We start from the raw sequence: 20891 nt of genomic DNA, 5'->3' as shown, positions 1-20891 counted from the left end.
TCTTCATCACTATATAGCAAATTTACATACCTACTTCAATCACAATTTTTATTTAAATATATATTGAAAAGTACAAATTTATTTTAAATCAATTTTACTAAGCCTTAAAAATAGCTACTTACTGGTCAGCAAATTCTTAGGGACATGCTACACAAATAAAAACTAAGATCAAAAAGCAAGAAAGTTTTGAAATGAGTACATTTTTGTAGATAAAAGACATAACAAATTTCGGAATTCCTTTTATCTCCCTGATAAACTCTATCTCATCTCAAGTCCTCACTCCTTCCCTCTCAATAGTCTTTCCTTATCATAACTAAAATTTAAAACTAGTTTTCAATAATTCACAACAATTTGTCTCCTTAAATGCTCTGTTTTTAAAACACAGATTAAGTGCTACACTGGGAACAGAAGATCTTCACAGAAATAAGGTAGATTTTCCACTTGAAATTACTGTGAAGAAAGAACTCAAATAGAACAGAATAGAATTTGATTAAAAAACCTCCCAAGAGATTGTAAAGCTGCATTAACAATATGCTCAAAAAAATGAAAACATTATCCAACTAGATCAAACAACATAACATAGCTAAAATATTATTAGTTTTTCTAAAAGGTGTTTTCTGTATCAACTAAAAGTAGAAGGAATCAAGCATATTAACCTCTTCACAATTTTAATTAGTAAGTACTACTTGAACTAAGAACACCTTTATTTTTATTCACAGCCATGCTGAGACCTAAAAAAAATAGAGTCATCTATTTGGTTAAAAGTAATGTTTTCTCCTTTCCTTTTGCTTAACAGCAGGCTCTCTCAAGCTGCCATAGTCAGTGTTAAAGTGCTAACTATGTCACCATGCTGTGCATCACATTAAGTTCCCATTTCAGCTCATGAATTTCTGCCAGATTAGTCCAGTAACCAATAACAGAAAATGAGAAAATAAGAGTTATTTACTACCTTTTATCACCATCTTCCTAAACTACTGAAAATCAACAGAGTACTGATCAATATATTACTGTGCTTTCTAATCAATAGGCAGATCCTGGAAAATAAAGTGTGTTGGATGCAGAATACACGTACAAAAGCACATAGGATCTAAAACAATTAGGATCAAATACCACAGTAATAATATATTTTTAAAAATGCAGCTACAAATTGCCAACTGCTAAGAAAGCTGTTCTAACAATTTAAAAAAATCCTGTATGGGCAATCATGAAGTCATAGGATCAAAAGGTTGTACTCCAAACCCCCTTGGACAGTAAACATGCAGGGGGATTTACAAATTATATATGAACGCTGTGTAAGACATTATGGGACACTACAGAAGACTAAGAGATCTCTGTGCTGGCAAACTGTGTCTATGTATCACTCGCACTGAAAGGAGGGGAAGTTTATTTAGACCAGTAACACAAGTGAGTAAAGCCCAAAGTCTATGGTTTATATTTGATCACTCCTGTCACTGGGAAGCTATGAAGTAAAGATGTTCTGACTAACTAGACAGAGAGGTATACCATAAATCTTAATAGTTCTCATGAAGAAAAAAGTTTTAAAAGAAGCTTTTAAGACCTCTTCTATAGTTTGATTTTTTTTTTTTTGGTAAAAGTAAATGCTTCCCCCTGTAAGGCATTATAGTAGAATCATTCTGGAGATGACAACTCCTGTGGCCAGAATGGATTAGGCTGTGCAATTTGATGTACTTTCTTGTGAAGTAAGAGGATAGTAATATGCAAACAGTCATTTGCAAATTAAATCCATAGGACAGAAGGAGAGGCTGATGACATCGTCCTTTGTAATTTAAGTATAGAACTCAAGAAGTTATAAAAATAGGAAAATACATGAGAATACATTTATTTATATCTCAGAAACAAAATTTAAGAAAAATCTACATGCACAATCAAACCTAAGAGACACGTAGCTTTTACAATCATCTCACTTCTGAATATTCACTACTTAATAATTCCACCTTTCAACAACATATAAAATAATTATTCAAACAGATCAACATTTTTGTACACAACTATTCAAATCTCTACCTAATTCTGAGGTACTGAGCAGCAGTACCACCTAATGGGTGTATAAAACAAACACAGTCTCCAAAATCAGATGCATAATACACTGTAATTATGTCTTGAGTCAGCTTGCAATAATATTATCTATGAGACAAAAAATTCTTTTTTTAACAATCAGCCAGAAAACAAGAAATTTCACTATAATATAAACTTTAGTTATGAAGTTCTGAATGCTAAGCTTAACTGAGAATAGGACAGAAATATATTCCATCAAATAGTCGCCCCCCACACCTACATAGCTACGAACTTCTCAATTATTTCAGGTAAAACTGTAGCACTGACTCTATCCATTTATCCAGAAAAAGGACAAGCACAACACTTAGGAACTTTTACAGTAAAGGGGTTTCAGAGAAGGAAAAACAGAATCAGCAGGAACTTTCATTTTTCCAGCATTTTGCTTATCTTCAAAAAAATTAACAACAAAAAAAATTAATCTGCTTATGGACATATAACCAGTACAAGAGCATGCTCTGTCTTTCTCACATACTGTAAAATAAAAATAGCCCCCACTCACCTTTGTTCTACTTTGTAATAAGGCCTCTTAAGGAACAGTGTAGCGCAAAACACATTTTAAAGCACACCTTTTTATGTGGGAATTCTCCTACCTGCTCGCTTTTAAAATGGAGAGTATTCTATTAGTGTTAAAAAAATGTTAATAAAAGTGTTAATGGCTCTAGTCAAGCAAGATGCAAAATGTTCCTGTGAGCAGTCCCCACAAGCAGCAAGGAAAGCTGGAACACAGTAGAGCTGATCCAACAAAACTGAATTACTCTTATTCTGTCAAGAGTTGTCAAATGTGGAATGAAAAACTTAGTATTTTCAAACATTAATACAATCTCAGCTTGTAGAAGCAGTTAGAATGTTTTCCATTTGGAAAAAAATGTTAAGTTGACCGTAGTCATAGGATCAAACCACAGAATTATAGAATCAAAGAATCAAATTGCTCTTTATGAAATTGCTACATCAAGGGAATCTAACATAATGCACTAACAGAGTTAGAACTATGATCAGTATGCAGGTATCTGGTGTCCAGAAAGGTTACAACACAATACAAGACATACTACAAATCAAAGAAGTAGATAACAAAATCAAACATCTTTCCAATATTGCAATCGGAGTTTTACCATAGTCGGCAATTTACAAAAAAAGGTCCATTTAATTATCAAATTATCATCTGAAAAAGTAAGATATAAAGCATTTTTCTAACACAACAGAGACAAAGAAATCTTGCAGGTAAATCGCCACATACTGTCCCAGTTCACATATAGAATACCAGCTATTCCTTATTCTATTCATGTAGGGCAGACAAGAAAGCAAGAAAAAAAGAAAACAAACCTCTCAGATTTTTACAGTCCAAGAAAGGGCACTTCCCCCCCCCCCTTAATTAAAGGAAATTACGTTCCTTTGGCTCCCTCCAGCTGGAATTATGTTATGTACATCAGTGGATTTGTGTACTTCTAAATAGACTCATATCACATTTGGCACTTAATACACTACTCTAAATCTCATATCTGCAGACTTATCCTAACTTCAGATAAAAAGCTCTTGCTCTATGGAAAACAATTTGCAATGCTATTTCTCTTTATGCCAGATTGAAAAAAAATTAAGTTTCATAGAATCATAGAATCAGCTGGGTTGGAAGGGACCTCTGAGATCATCAAGTCCAACCCTTGATCCAGGGTTGCTGCGGTTACTAGACCATGGCACTGAGTGTCACATCCAGTCTTGTCTTAAAAACCTCCAGGGACGGTGAATCCACCACCTCCCTGGGCAGCCCATTCCAATGTCTGATTACTCTCTCTGCAAAAAATTCTTTCCTAATATTCAACCTAAACCTCCCCTGGCACAGCTTATGATCGTGCCCTCTTGTCCTACTGCAGGTTGCCTGGGAGAAGAGACCAACCCCCACCTGGCTACAACCTCCTGTCAGGGAGTTGTAGAGAGTGAGGAGGTCTCTCTCCCCTGAGCCTCCTCTTCTCCAGGCTGAACAGCCCCAGCCCTCAGCCTCTCCTCATAGGGCTTGTGCTCCAGTCCCTTCACCAGCCTTGTTGCTCTTCTCTGGACCTGCTCCAGGACCTCAATATCCTTCCTGAACTGAGGGGCCCAGAACTGGACACAGTACTCCAGGTGTGGCCTCACCAGTGCTGAGTACAGGGGAAGAATCACTTCCTTGGACCTGTTGGCCACACTTCCTGATCCAGGCCAGGATGCCATTGGCCTTCTTGGCCACCTGGGCACACTGCTGGCTCATGTTCAGCTTCCTGTCAATCCAAATTCCCAGGTCCCTTTCTGCCTGGCTGCTCTCCAGCCACTCTGTGCCCAGCCTGTAGCACTGCAGGGGGTTGTTGTGGCCAAAGTGCAGGACCCAGTACTCGGCCTTGTTGAACCTCATCCCGTTGGAATCAGCCCAACTCTCCAACCTATCCAGGTCCCTCTGCAGAGCCCTCCTGCCTTCCAGCTGATTGACACTCCCCCCAGCTTAGTGTCATCTGGAAATTTGCTGATGGTGGACTCAATCCCCTCATCTAAATCATCGATAAAGATATTAAACAGAACTGGCCCCAACACTGATCCCTGGGGGACACCACTGGTGACCGGCCGCCAACTGGATGCAGCCCCATTCCCCACCACTCTCTGGGCCCAGCCCTCCAGCCAGTTCCTGCCCCAGCACAGAGGGCCCCTGTCCAAGCCATGGGCTGCCAGCTTTTTCAGGAGCATGCTGTGGGAGACAGTGTCAAAGGCTTTGCTGAAGTCCAGATAGACACAACCACAACCTTCCCCTCATCCACCAGGCGGGTCACCAGATCATAAAAGGAGATCAGGTTGGTCAGACAGGACCTGCCCCTCCTAAACCTGTGTTGGCTGGGTCTGATCCCTTGTCCATCCTGTAGGTGCTGTGCAATTGCTGCTCCATTACCTTGCCAGGCACTGAGGTCAGACTGACAGGCCTGTAGTTTCCCGGGTCCTCCTTCCAGTCCTTTTTGTGGATCGGTGTGACATTCGCCAACTTCCAATCATCTGGGACCTCCCCAGTGAGCCAGGACTGTTGGTAGATGATGGAGAGAGGCTTGGCGAGCTCTTCCACCAGCTCCCTCATCACCCTGGGATGGAACCCATCTGGTCCCACAGACTTGTGAGGATCCAAGCAGCTCAGCAGGTCCCTAACTGTTTCCTCCTGGATTACAGGGGGGCTGTTCAGATTCTTATCTCTTTCTACAAGCTACAGAAGCCAGCTGTCCTCAGGACAACCTGTCTTACTGTTGAAGACTGAGACAAAGAAGCTGTTAAATACCTCAGCCTTTTCCTCATCTTTGATAACTATATTTCCGTCCATGTCCAGTAAAGAATGGAGGTTTTCCTTGCCCCTCCTTTTGCTATTGATATATCTGTAGAAGGACTTTTTGTTATCCTTCACAGAGGTGGCAAGATTCAGTTCAAGTTTGTTAATCTTCATTCCAAATTCTTACGCATTGATAACTACATTAGTTTTATGGATTTGTGGTGATCTTCGGAAAATTCAGACACTTTTCTTAAATCCATTATCAAAGAGATAAGAAATATCTAATAAATGAAATATAGACTATGATGTGTCTCCATATACTCACTGAGATAAACAGCCTTTGTAGATATCTGTGCTTCCAAATGGACTATAGTCAGAAGTGAATTCTAATTATAAACTACCTGAAAATACCTACCAAATATAATAACATCAAACCCAAACCTGGGATGACCTAACTTTAGTGCATCAGAGTAAAAATGCAAACAGAACTGAAGTTACTGATTAGTAAGTTACCTATTTGGTAATTTTCAGCTATTAGCATACTCTGAGAAGTTATCAAACCTCTCCGCAGAGATGTCTTCCCAAATATTCAGGGATGTATTACCAGGAATAAAATATGCAAAAGTATGCAAGGCAAAGGTTTTCATTTCAGTTTACCTTAGATAACATCATAGCTCAAAACTACAAGTAGATCTAATCAATCCTCTTTATGAAAAGCATATTTCACAAGAAAGCAGAAGTAAGATAAAAGGCCTAGGAAATGAAAAATCATCAGGAGAACTTAATTTATTTGAAGAAGCAATTACTATTCTGGTAGAGGAAAATTGTTAAAATGGTTAATTTGGGCTTGTAAACCATAACAACAACAGCTACTTGCTTAGTGGTTGCGATATAAAATTACCAGCCCTTGTCCCCTTCAATGTAAAATGAGCTCATTTAAATTAAATCCATGCTGATAATTCTTGCCCAATGCTTTGTGCATAAATTCATTCATGTCCTATACTATGGCACATTCTTATAAAAGAGAATAATGTTATTTTTCTTTGTATTTTCTGTGGGAAGGCTAAAATGAAACACTACTGTTCTACAAACCAGAACTGATTGGACTCTCAGAACCTCTGCAGAATGCACTTGCAGGAGGCATTGTAAAGTCTTTTTGCATCCCTCCATTCTGTAGTAATTGCACTTGGTCACAATGCCCATTTCCCATTCTGAACAGTGGGTCCACATGGGCACACAAATAATACTTCTGGTTGTTCCCTGTGCCTGAAAAAGCATCGACTGCTGTACCAAAATAAGGAAACTCTGTGACTTACGAAGACTGCATACCCCATAGTTGTACTGGTTTTACCACTGTGTGAAAGTACATTTGCATCTTTTCACCATATTTTATCTTTTGGAATACTTCAGCCACATGCTCAACCCAATCATACATCCAACCAGACCATCAGTTGTGTGAGTTCTGTCCCAGACATAGAACGTACTGCCCAGTTGTGACAGCAATCTGTTGAATTATTACACAAAAATGCACCTGAAGAAAAATATTTATTCTCATCCTCTGAAATGGTTGCAGAAATCAACAGTGCTCTAACCTCTGTTATCTCTCGGTTTAAAAATCAAGCAAATAAATTCAAACAAACAAATTCAGTGACATGTTACACTAACAGACAGTGTGTTAAAAACCAGAATCATGACAAATTAGAGCTAGTAAAAAAACAAGTGAATATTCTGGGGACAAATGAGCACTAAAAACTTCCCAAGTGAAAGCAGACATTTTTGTATGTACTGAGATCAACAGGCTAGAATTAAAAACCCCAGACCTTATGTTAACTTCCTCTCAAACAATCCTCACCAGATGTGTGAAAAGTTTGTTTAAAAAGAGTACAAAACCAAGAGACATTTCAACTTTTAAGTGGCAACAGAAACAATTTTCATTTGCAGAAGTGGAAATTTGCATTTTTTCCCCCTGGTGCTACTCTCCTGTTAGTGAGGAAAACCAGAAATGAATGAGATCAATTCTTTCTCATGTAATACAATTAAAACAAGAAGTTACAGCAGAAAAAAACCTTAGTCTTGTATTAGTTGCAAAGATCATGCTTCTAACAGAAACACATTAATTTTTTGCTTGAAAAGAAAGTATGAGGCCATTTTAAGGACTAATATCATTAAAGGGCAAAAGTTAGATTAAAATTCAAATTTTAAGTTGAAGTTCTATTTAGCAAAAATGAAACATTTTCAATAAACCCTAGCATTAAAAGAAAAAATGAAATTTTGCTGCTTATTAGCATAAAAGTTTCACTTTTGAATAACTAATAACCAAAATTTTCATGTGAATAGAAATTATGCAGTGAAACAAGAAGCAATAAGAAATATCACAAAATCAGCAAATGACAGAGCTTAAAGCAGCTGCTAGTCCTTCTTGAATCTTGACTGGGATTGTTGATCAACTTTAAAGCCAAGGCATGCTATTTTCTGACAGTACATGGGAAGAATTAATATGTATTTGGTTCATGTACAGCCCTTCAGTTTACAAATTAAGGAGCACATAAAATTAATCTTGAATCAGTTAAGAAGCCAAATATTTGACTTAAAACATTTTAAACTTCTGTACAATTCTAGAATAATTTCCATGGTGTACACACAAACAAGAAAATAAAAGCTTGTGTTATCTAACAGTAAAATGTATCAATACTGCTAAGGATAACTCAACTCCTAAATATTTACTTTGTTTGAAAAATATATTTACAGAACAACTAGTGGCAAAAATCAGTGGAATATAAATTGTTTAAAACTATTCAAGAAAAGAATGCAACTAAATATTATGCCTAGCTTAAACTACTTTCAAAACCTATTTTAAAATCTTTTTATTACTTAACATTAGACATTTCAATGTTTTTAATTAAATTTTAATGCAGAAATTGCTTTATAATTACAAATATTTTTAAAAGAATTTATAAAATTTTAGTTTTGTATAAACATTTAATTTCAACTTCTTTGCTCTAAATCGGTTAAGGTTAAATACAATGTTTTTATATCTTTATAGCTTAATCTACAGACATCAGAAAAATAAAGAATTACAGCTATTCTTTGATAACACTGCCATCTAGTGCACACTGAATTAGAATGAAGCATTTCTTTGAATTTTTTCATTCTGTAATGTAGTCTAAGGGGGAGCTACACTCTACTTACAAACTATGTCTTCAATACTACTTAACTGTGCATTGGAATAAAGACATTTGTTCTCTTACCTGGAATGTATGTTAAATATGCATTTATATGCATATTTAACATACATATAATATGTAAGTTAAATACACTGTAAAATATACTGTAAAACATTCATTCACATCTAATATATACCAAGATACTTTTGATAGCCCAGAATAAGAGAATACACAGCTAACAACCTACACACAAATATACTCCTACATAAACAAAGACAACAAATTCAAATATTCTTTGGTCAAATTTGATACCTAACAATGAAAGGTAGAAAATATTTCAGTAAGTAAAAGCTACATACAACTGGAAAGCAGGATGAAATTGAGAATTTCTAAGGTGGAAATAAAATACCTAAGAATCATAAATAATAACCATAAAGATAGTAGAAAACTATCTTCACTTATACAGAATAGGTCAATATACTCTTGATAAACACAGAGGTCTAGAGAAAACTATATTTACTTAATTCCACTCAACTCTATAGTTATGCTGCCATCTAGTGAAATGGGACAGTCACTCCTCTCTGCAAGACTGACATTCTGTCCAAATGAAAAGCATTAGATACATCTACCACAGCAAACATCTTTCACCTGTAAATACCTTATTCCCTCTGCTCCTTCTTCACCACTGCATTTTTGTAACATGCATTACATGTGACTAATTAGGTGGCTAATACTGGCCACTGGACAGTGAACATTCATACATTTAACTTGAAAGGTAAATAGGCTTATAGACTTCAATGAGAAACCAAGGAACTAATCAAGGATCACAGTCCAGGACCAGGAAAAATTAGCTGTTAGCAGATTTCAGACCATTACACAGGTAAAGGTACTGAATTCACAGCTAGTAATACAGAGAAATACTACTCTGAGCCTTCAATCTAAATTACTGTTGCGGTTGTTTTCTCATTTTCTCATGACTTACAAAAGACATGTAAAACCCTTTTGTGAATTCCAGACACTAAAAAGTAAATAAAACAAGTACACACTCACCTGGGAAAATATATTTGCAGTTGGAGCAACTCTCTTGTCCACAATACTATATAATATTGCTAACAATCTGTCCAGGGGAAATGGCTTTGGCCCAAGGAGGTGATTGCTGGTCTGCAACAGAAACAAGACTTTTCAATCCAATAGATCTTTCCCGGAGTACCACAAGATGTTATTCTCACATCTTTTTGGTCTCTAAGAAGGCACTATAATTCACAGTCATCTTTCATACAGCCTACCTTCACATTATGGAAAACACTGAATACATGCTTACTGATCAAGATAAAGACGTAGACAAAAAGATCTATTTAATGTGGCAAATGTTCGAACTGCACAACAAATAGGAACATTTTTGAGCTATAACAGAGGATCTGATGCCAAATTTCCTGTCGCTAGATTTATACATTTACTTGTCCAATTAAATAACCTTGCCCAATCTAAGGATTAAAGACGAGAGATTACGTTTTATGGCATTCACAGAATCAGAGAATGGCTCAGGTTGGAAGGGAGCTTGAGGATTCCTTCCAAAGAAGGGGGACAAAACTGGACAGAATATTCCAGATGCAACCCAAAGAGTGCTGAGTGTAAGACTCAGAGTGCATCTGCCTCCCACAAGTTTGGCTAAAATAAAGAGTTCAGATGGCTGGGCCCAAGGTCAGCTGCTTTGCTGTTAAGAGCTGCTGTATAACAAGCTACTGGCCAGCTACAGACAAATTTATGAGAACACAGCATATTTACTCAATTTTGCCTTTACAGAGCTCTTTTGCACCCTACATACCTCAGACCTCAACTGACACCAATGGACATTTCAGGCATTACAGATTATTGTATGTATTAACATTGCATTCACTTGAATTCAAATAAATAAAAGTTCCTGATTTTTCAATGTTGAGCATTTTTTAAATAACTAATTTTACAAAGAAATACAGTTCATAAGGCAAATCTGGGTAGTATTACAACTCGGGCAGCATAGTTAGGACAACTCAGATTCGTACCATCACTGTCAAAAGTTCTTACAAGGGAAATACTTGTTTCCTTTTAAGTTTGTATTTAATTCTCTCTACTTTGACAATCTAGTTGCCTTTTTTGTACGGTACATTGATTTATTCTTACCAGCAGAACAACCAAGATTAAAGAGGCTTTTCAAGGGAAAGTTTGTTCAAAAATGCTTCTGAGAAAGAACATCTCAAATGCGCCACCAGCATCTCTGTGGTGTTAGTCATCAGTGAAACACAACCACTCACTTTTTCAGCAAAACCAAAAGGTATTTCCAATACATGTTTTAACTTTTCCAACCCAGGAGGTGTCCCCAAAGCTATCTCTTGGCTAGCAAAGCAAGAAGTGTAAAAAACCATAGAAACACGTAGTCACAACCTCAGCATGGCACCCTCAGTCAGAATGCAGAGCTGGTGTAAGTTATGAACTGTACAACTGCCTGTCCTTCTGCTTCTAAACATGCCAGTTCTATGAAGCATATTCATTATTATCAACAGAAAAAGTCAACAGAATAATTAAAATGGGTGCACTCCAAGCAGCTAGCAAATCCAATTAGCATACAGTAATCTCTGAAGCTCTATTTAGTGTATATACAGTTACTTCAGAAATTTCTTGCTCTTAGTATTATCAGCTCTCTGCTTAGACAGAATACTGTTTGGAGCTTTCAAATTATCTAAGAGAAATGCTTTCCTCTAAAAAAGTCAGAAGAGTTAACTCTAAGAGAGTTTAACTTCTAGGAAAAGCACTTCTTTTTTATTTCTTTGGCAGAAATAAATTCTTGGAAGAATAAGAATGGTTTAGAAATTCCTTCAAACATAACATGATAAAGAATTTTACAAATCTTTTGTAAGGAGATAAGGCAGAATGCTACACACAATAGCATTCATAAAAATGCAGCAGACCCAACATCTTTCTTAAAAAGAAAGATACCCTCCACAGTCAGAAAACCTGGTCAAAAAGTTTTATAGCCATCAAATTTAATTCTGTGTGTCCTCTGTCATCTTTCCACCTCAGTAATACATTCATTGTTCAAAAAAGATTTTTCCCCAGTTGTCACCATCTGTGCTTGTGCTTTTTATCTGGAGTGTCAGGTTCATGTTCCCACTGCTCACCTGGCACCATCCCAAAACTGCAAGCCATGTATTCACATTCCAAAATTTCACCATCAACAACGAGAACCACGAGTGTTCTTGAAAGAGTAAAAGCTTAACCCAAACTAAATTATCTGTACAAAAGGGAGAAACTTCTTAACCTCAGCTGGCTGAATTTTCAACCTTTTTAGTATCTACTTAAAGACAGAAGTATACTTCTCCTCTTTCTTTAGCAGAAAGCATTTCCAGACTTCTCTGGTTGCTATACACATGAAGCATGTTCAGTTGTAAGCTAGAAATTTCTGACACAAAACAAATCCTAGACTGAAATTGAAGCAGATATACAAGATAAACTCATTTCCAATAAAAAACACAGCAATACATTTGATCTTCTGATGGACTGACACCTGAAAAAGTCCACTCCTGCAAAAACACTTTCACCAGGAAGATCTCTCACTTTTCACTAAACTGGAAAAACATTGTTCCAGGGCAACCATGCAAAGAAACCCAACAAATTCTGCTGTTATCAGCAACAGAGCAATTAATAGAATGATAAAGTCAATTTCTTCACCTCATTCACAAGATTCATTTTCTACTAATTAAAAAAACCTCATGGTCTCTGGGCTGAACACAGTCAAGAATCACAAAACAGATATTTAGTCTTGCTGTACCTAAACTTTAATGGAAGGATTTATTTCATCTAATGTTAGCTTCCTGCCAAGTTGGTATGGACAGCCAAACCAGTTTCCTAAGTTCCCATTATAGGCAGTAGAAATCTAATCAATACAATTTGTGATGCAATTCATCTGACTGAACGTAGAACCTACTTTAGTATGAGCCAAATCACACCCTACGCTGCAATGGCTGCATCAACTGGCCCTGCAGTGGCTATAAAAAGACACTATTTTAGATGCAGGCACTCACTGGAGTTGGGTGAATCTGATCTGTAAATCAGTCCTTAGAAGACATACTGATATAAACTGTCACACCAACTGAAGGAAATGAGTCTTTATTTATAACACTACAAGTGCAATACTTTATCCTTATGTTTCTGTTTCCCTCACTATAGAATTCTTTCTATAATAATTCTTTAAAGAATACAGATTTTTTTTTTTTAGACAAATTCTGAAATTTGGCTGTTCTACCTATAATGTTTTTAACTACCTTTATTAAACACAGTTTGTTACACACAAAAATGTGGCTTTAGGAGACAATTTTATGCTACAGTTTCAATAAAATAAAAACGTGAGTATGGCAGAGAAGTTTCTATCACACAAAACAAACACACCAATAATTGTTATTTACACAATTCTGCTGTTTCTACAGTAACCAATGACACAAAATGAAATACTAAACCACAAGTACAGCAGAAAGAAAATACTTGCTGCTAAGCTCAGTTTAGAAAGAAAAAATACATACCTTCTCATGTTTCTTCATAAAATTGGTCTTTTTAATTTTCCCATGATGCTGCAAACAACCAACAAGAACAAAGATGGAATCAAAACAGTCAGCAAAGAATATATATGATACAAATGGCAGTATTTTACTCTAGGCCTACTTCTTCATCTCCAGTATTTGTCTCTGATGTTACTACCAATTGTTCTTACTAAAATTACACTTGCCTTACTTCTTGTTTCATCGTGTCCCAAGTGGTGCAAAGCCAAAACACAGCATGCTAGTATTTTTTGGTGATATTCGTAAGGTTTTTTTCTCATGTAATCAGGGACTGATGAGAAAAGGCGGTAAAAATTCGTTTTTAATATGACTTCATACCACCATCCTCCTCATATCCTTTATCATCTAATGAAAAAAAAGATGTTTCGTTTCTTTCTCTTTCCAGAAAATTTTAAATGATGGCTACTTCATTTTTAAAATTTATCCACACATAAAATCCATCTGAATTTTCACCTTTTATTGACCCCATTTTAGAATTTGGATGGTACACAAGTTGGCAGAATGACAACCGGGAATTTAATCAACACAATACCAAGATAGTTCAAGGTGCATGAGCTAAATAACAAAAGGAAGGAGGAGGGCAGGTTGGGGGGTGGGTGTTGAAGAGAAGAACATCATTTAGAAAGCTACAGCTTTAAAGCAGTCTTAAGAAAGGAAGGACTATCCAAAGAAAATAATCAAGTGCTCCTGGATCTCAACTGAAAATGTGAGGGTAAGACAAGGACAGAAATATAGTAAACAAGATGTTACAAATGAATGGGTTAAAAAAAGAAATAAAAAAGACCAAGAGAGACATGAAAGGTGACAAGTGTGATGTAAAATTAGTGGAGAGGTACAAGTATAATACTCTTTAAATACAGTTAAGTGCTGTTTCTCAAAATATCACCTGATGAGTTTTTCCACAGCCCTGACAAGTATACTTTATTAATAAAGTATACCTTATAAACATCCTCAATGACTCAGGGAAAAAAATAACTCAAATAAAGGAATTATTAGTTCATTATAATGTTTGAAATCTTGTACTTAGTACTTGTGGCCCTCGATATTCAGTCAAAATGATCTCAGTAAACGTGGCTTCCCTTGACTGACTTCTGAAGAGCTTAATATTAGACAGGGCTTAATTTCCCTTATGTGATTTGTCAGATTAAAAAAAAGTGGTTCAGTCAGTTAATACATATCACACATGCTTGGAGACAGCAAATGAATCTTTTTATCATGCTTTTGAAAAGAAGACTGCAATGATAACTGTGACCTTTCAAGAAGGGAAAGTGATCAAGCCTGAGGTTACACAGCAGGCTTGGGATGGATCACAACAAACTCCATTCATGCATTTTAAGGGTTACACTGGGATCTCCACATGGTGTATTTAAGTTATATCAAAAGTGTTTTAAAGCAAGCGAGCAGGTGCCTTATTTCTGTGCAAGCACAAAGAAACATGAAATTCAGAGCTAATTTTCAATTAGCTTTTAATGCTCTTTTCTGTTAAAGACTTCATATATACCTATTGCTATTCTTTCTTGTTTTAAAGACTACCTTCCAGCTTCATATTTTTCTCTCAATCTTCTGCAAAGCTCAAATTTTCACATAATAGCAGTGATGCCAATTATCACTTCCCTGCTTTGCTGGCTGTCAGCATTCCAGGCTGCCACAAACTGTGACTTACTTTATTTTTAGCTGTAGTACAGACTAGCACCTACAGAGTAGTATAGATTAGCAGCTCAATGGACATCTTTTTGTTTGCATCCCTTTTGCTGTCTACTAATCCTTAGTTAAATCACTCCAGGAGATACTTTTCTGTAACCTACTCTGAATCTCATCACAAACCCGATAAAAATCACACTTATTTTCCACTGTTCCCATGACAAATAAAAACACTTGGCCTGAAACCCCATCCAAAAGTGTTGATTTTGTTGGGGCTTAAGATGCAGCTATTTCTGAAATTCAACTTCGGACCTGCTGAAGGGCTAACTGCCACCAGATGACACATGTAGCAAACATGGTGGCTTCTGCTTCACCCATTCTTGGGGAAAATACCTACTAGCACTGATCGAAATACCTTCAAGGTCCTTGCTTCAAAAAATTTCATGTTTATTGTACAAAGGTGTAGTTGGGTTCATGTGCAAGAGTGGAAGTTAACTCAGAGATACTAAAAAAGGAAAAAAATTAAATCGAGAAGGTTGTTCAGTGAACACAAACAAGAAAGATGTGGCACAGTTTGATAACATGCTTTACTGACTTGACTCTTGTAAGATTTCCTGTTTCTTTGAGTTCCAAGACTGATATGGAAAAATCTGTGCAGAAACACTTTCTCAGAAAATAAATCTCTAAGTAAGAAAATGCTTTGGCCAAGTGAAAAGTACAAAGCTTGCCCACAAAGAAAACTTGTCTAATTACATTTACTACAAGGGTGAAACACCTGCAGTTTTCAGTAAGATCATATCAGAAACATAAAACCAACTTACTAAACTAAATTTAAACTAAAACCATACTAATATATCATCACTAAGAACTGCAGTAACTTCTCAAAATGTATCTATGATTTTTTATTTTTTTTATTCTGTTTATTTTCGTTTTATTTTTTTATTTTGTTTTCTTCAAACAATTGTATGTTTACAAATTTCTCCTGCCACCATTTTCTTCAATTGCTTACACCAATCCAACATGAATACCATACATTCACACACAAATGCATATATCAATACATACTGTAATAATTGGTAAAATGCATAAAAGCCTAATTGCATTACATTCATCCTAAAACATGTATTACCACTGTATCAACACAACGCATACCAGCTAATGGCACCATATCTTCTACAAAAGCAACTGTTTGTATGGTTCTGTTCCAGAAGCTTAAAACTGTATAAATAAGTTAGCAATGCACTGTGTCATTTTATCTCATTAAAGGCCACAGCAGTTGTGGCTTGGACCTTATCCTGGAAATTTAAGCGTGGCTTATACCTCAAGCCACTGCAGACACTCCACTGAAATATTTTCAAAAAAGAGCTAAAGGAACTGACTACAGGAACATAGTACTTCTGCTGTAACTATGTTACACATATTTTGACATGAAGAGGAAGTTGGGTTTATTAGACCCTTACAATCACTAAGTGATCATTACCAATCGCAATATGTGATCTACAGAAAAGCTGCTGATCAAATCAAATGAAGCAACACAGAAACAGTTCAAAATGAACAGCTGAAGAGTTTTAAACTAGGAAACTCAGTATGAAGGAATCCAGTAAGCAGCACTAAGTAATAAATCTCATTACCTTAAGAAAGAATCTCTTATCTGTCCTAACAGGATTGTAGGAGGCAAGGTAAGCAGCTATTAGAAGAAATTTGGAGTAATAAGGAAGTTCCACATGTGTATGTGCAGAAAGTCCTATAAAATAAACAAACAATTTACGAGTCATCAAAACCCAGTCTGAACACCCACAAACTTCAAATTAAACTTGTCTGCATTCTTCTTCTTTTCCTTCTCTCCTGCTCTACTCCTGTAACTGAGCATGGTTACTTTCAGAACCCCTTTATCACAGATACAAACTCAGGGAAGGGCACAAAGCTGAACAAAACTAACAATCTGAAGCCTTTTTGGACTCATCTCAGTAACTGTATTTGAAGCACTGCAGATTCATAAATCTTCCTAAAAAACATAAGTAATTCCAGGCTACTTTCATTTAAGGTAATTTCTCTGGCAAACAGGGTAGATGAAGAGATGTATTTAAATACAATTTCAAAGCTTTTCTCCAAGATTCAGCCTTCAGACTGCTCCAGACTGCACCAAACAGCTCACCCAGGAATGGGGCTAGCATGGTAAAGAATGCAGCAGTGCTGCACTTCTGAAAAACAGTTCATCTCAGAATTGTCAGTCACTGTTTTATTTCCTACAGAAAATGTCTTAAAAAATTTAAACTTGATCCAGTTGACCTTGCCTGCTACATGTATACTTAATTAAGATTAAAGTTTCACACATTAAAACACACAAGAGCTGCGGTCTAGTGAGTATCTGCCTTCCCTCTTTTTTATTTTTACTTTCTATTTTTTACCTTTACAGTCCCCTGCTCTTGTTTTATACAGCTTATGCATAAGAATAGGATCATCAAACCACCTTATTCATCAGCTGTCTAACTATGGAGACCATTAAAGGGTCTCTTTGTGCCTTCTTTGCTCACAGGTTTCTACTTCAACTGTTTGTTTTTCTGTAAAGCACCTGTACCCTTTTGTTTTAATCCACAAATACCAGCAAATCAAGATCAAGGAATAAAACATGTTTAAAAGTTAAGATTCAGAGCCTGCAGTGTGACAAGAAGCATCCTAGATGACAGCTAGTAATAATTTCCTCTTGTCTACGCATAAAAGAACAATATTTTTGTACACTTTACAAGAGATTCTCTTGCATTGCCTGTTAATTATATAATGCAACTCCAAATAAACTCTTACACATAGATAATTTAGTTTAACACAGAAATACCTATTTTTACTCCATTCTTCTGGTCAGACAATACTGCATCACACACTGAACTATTTGCTTACTTAGAGTAAAATTTATTATAATTGCTTTTTAAGCATGTTATTATCAAATGCCGTTTAATAACATGACAATTTTACCTACTACATACACCTAAAAGTCTGAGAAAATGTATTTTAAATAAAATCTCCCTTTCTGAGGTTGTCAGGTGTAAAGTATGTCATGCTCATTTGGACATGGAAGGAGGGAGTTTAATAAGAATACTTTAAATCAAACTCCTTTGGGCAACAACATCGAAAATCACTGATCATAAAGCAAATACAGGAAACAGCTGGATGATTGCAATTACAGTAACATGATTTTAAAAACTAAGTGGCTATTTTACCTGATATCTATCGAAGAAATTATGTGACGAAAAATAGTAAGATAAAAAGTTGTCCCAAACTACCAACTGATCAAAAGACCATGACTAAATGACATCTCCAGGAAAATATTTTAGTATTCCTTCCTAAATTGTAAATGAAGGCTGACAGATACACTGAGATTTGACTTTCCAGCCTGCCTGCTGTATAAAATCAACAAAGCTGCATGCATCCAAGGAAAGAACAGAGAGAATGCTCGCGATGCTAACATTTCTCTTTGCCAAGAAATCAGGACACAGGGCAGCTGCTTTGTTTAGGAATGTGTTAATCCTGTGCAAGGCACCAGATATGACATTCTCTTCTCCCCACTTGGACACACATGTGCCTCCAGCTGGCACACGGAGGTTTGACCATCAGGGGTCAGCCTATTCCTCATCCATTCTTACATACGAAGTCTACTTCTACACACAAAGGATCTTGGGGAAGATTACTCCCAGGATTTATGGCAAGGGAAAAAATAGCAATAGTCCTTTGTAGAACACCTTCTCAAAAAACATGATCACCTGGAACTGTAACTGAGTACTGACAGGTGGCCTCATCTGTGTCATTTCATTCACACATTGAAAAGCCCACATTTCACATTACAAGGCCCCACAGAATTAATGTATTTGATACCTTTCAACTGCCCAGGCTCTCCACCATCATGCTGCAAGCGCTCCCACTGTGAGCTAAAAGACAGACAATGCAAATAAATGAAGACTATGTGTGCTTGAAAAGAAAAAAAGGCAAAAAATAACATTACGTTAAGGTACAAAAGTAAAAAAGCTAATTGTAAAATACCAACTTCTTTCCATCCAACCACCACCAGTGAGCAAGTATCAATAACACTCCAAGTTTCAAGAATAATGCAGAATTAGATAAAAAGTAAAAACACCAACAGTTTTGAGTTTTATAAGGTGCTTAATAACTGTTTATGTTTGTTAGAACAATACTGTAACTACTTCATAATGTAACTTTGAAGTTTATGTAAAAACCAAAGTAATATTCATTCTTATCTGAAAAACTCTGAAGACATCCAACTGGCTCATTCTGTCAGTGAAAAATGCCTGCAAGCAGTTTGGTGTTTTACTAAACAATAGGAAAAAATTTTACTTTAAAACTTCCCTTAAGGAATATCATTGGTCAAAATTTCATATTTTGGATCATTTTGTATACCACAAAGGAATTAAAAAAACCAAACAGTTGTTAGAGCACCAGTGCTGTTTTGGTTTGCTTTTTAAACTTCTTTATGAACAGGGTTTATCAACCATATGACTTATGAAAACAGTGTAATGACAGCTCAGGTAATACTCAAATTATAATCAATGACCAACCAAATTATCAATGAGATTGGGTTTTATCCAACATCTGTTTTACTGGCAGGAAAAAAAAAAGTTCATTTTCATCTCAGTTCATGTAGCACAACAGCTGATAGCAAAGTTCTGCTGCTATAAATTACAGCTTCAAGAAAAATCCAGAGTAATCACAGTTCTGTGGCCAGAAAAACTGATACAGTGATTTCAATTCCTCAAGCATTTACTGGTACACAGAGGTAAATTCTAGAATTATTATACAGAAAGCTGAAATTTCTAATAAAAACCCAGTTAAGCTCAAATTTATAATCAAAGAAAACTGTAAAGAGGGAAATTAGTTATTTGGAAACAATTCATAAGCTATTTTGTATCATAATCCTTTATTACACCCTAATTAGAGTAAGCAATTACACAGTGTAAAAAGTCAGGAAGATCCTGAGTAGACTGTGTAATGAAGATCAATATTGAATATAAATAAATATTTGAGGCAAACAGAAAAATGCCTTGTTGTACTGTGAAGTCAAGCTTGTACAAAGTAAAATCAATTTTCCTTCTGAAGGCACGATCGCTTTTCTAAATCATTAGCAAAGACTTCTACTACACACTAAGGTTCAGTCACCAGAATACTCTATGGCCTCAATGACACTCAAAGGAAAGAAATCAGTATGCTTTTATCAAGATAAAGAAATCAAGCTATACTAAATTATCTCTCTTTACATGGTGTATCAGAATCATCATCTTACAGATGGAGAAAAAATTAAATCTAAGCCAATTATTAGCACTGAAAATGAACACCACCACCTTTTTTTTCTAGCAGTCTGTCAACTTACAAAAATAAACAAGGAATCTACCAAGAGAAACAGCCCATTAGCAGGATATCAGCTTTTAATGCTGTCAAAAACAGCAACTCCATGTAAGAAAAATGTTGCCTTTGGAAAAGAAAATAAGAAAGCACAGTAAACAAATCAACCTAGCTCCTTACACAAAGCTAGGAAACACAGATATTCAAAATCTGTAATGATTCAAGAATTCCGTGGCTTGCATGCATCCTTGGTACAGTGAGGATCTGCCGAGCCAACTTCACAAGCGTGTTTTAAACTGTGCCTGTATATTGTGGCGATGGATTCCCATGCTTGGCAGTTTCACATGTTCCAGAAAATGGATCTGTATGGTCATCAGTGAAAAGCAGAACACAACCTGCTGCCACTGCTTTACTTATTGAATCTATTATATGCTACAAACGCCATGTTGTTTAAACTTCCTTCCGAGATACACTACTTCTAACAGTAGATGGCAAGAAAGAAATACACATTAAAGAAAAAAGATTACATCTAGCAAAAAAGAAACACTAGCCACAAAACATAATTGAGAAATACTTAGAGGAAGCTTGTTAAAAACAGCAACCTCAGCAAAGCAAACAAGTCCTTGCTCCCCAAATTACCTGGATATTTCCCGGAGATAAACAGTCTGCATTGCCTTCTTCAGATGAGGTTCAATATTCTTCCAGAGTTTGCGGGTGTCACGTTCATTTGCTGCACCAAGCCAGAATCAACTCTGTTAAACACTTAACTCACACAACACCAAAACTCATCCCTGACACCTGAGCAGTCAC

At 36.1% G+C, this 20891-nt stretch overlaps 1 protein-coding gene across 5 annotated transcripts in view; it reads right to left on the bottom strand.

The window, feature by feature from the left end:
* The window catches only part of ORC5 (origin recognition complex subunit 5), a 68927-nt gene that overhangs the window by 28410 nt on the left and 19626 nt on the right, over positions 1 to 20891 (bottom strand). For 4 of the 5 annotated variants that reach the window (XM_027751830.2, XM_027751829.2, XM_027751832.2 and 1 more), the window contains 5 exons: positions 20721 to 20811; positions 18603 to 18655; positions 16367 to 16479; positions 13059 to 13106; positions 9556 to 9666 (listed from right to left, as the gene is read on the bottom strand). In XM_027751830.2, the coding sequence (XP_027607631.1) occupies positions 9556 to 9666; positions 13059 to 13106; positions 16367 to 16479; positions 18603 to 18655; positions 20721 to 20811 (416 nt within the window). Of the gene's footprint in view, positions 1 to 6918; positions 7322 to 9555; positions 9667 to 13058; positions 13107 to 16366; positions 16480 to 18602; positions 18656 to 20720; positions 20812 to 20891 lie in introns of those variants that run through there. The other variant, XM_039379452.1, reaches the window with a different exon arrangement.

The sequence above is a fragment of the Pipra filicauda genome, unplaced genomic scaffold (assembly GCF_003945595.2).
Source record: "Pipra filicauda isolate LSUMZ 115617 unplaced genomic scaffold, ASM394559v2 scaffold167_size3244652_pilon, whole genome shotgun sequence".
NCBI lineage: Eukaryota > Metazoa > Chordata > Aves > Passeriformes > Pipridae > Pipra > Pipra filicauda.
This window is presented reverse-complemented; position numbering and strand designations above follow the sequence as displayed.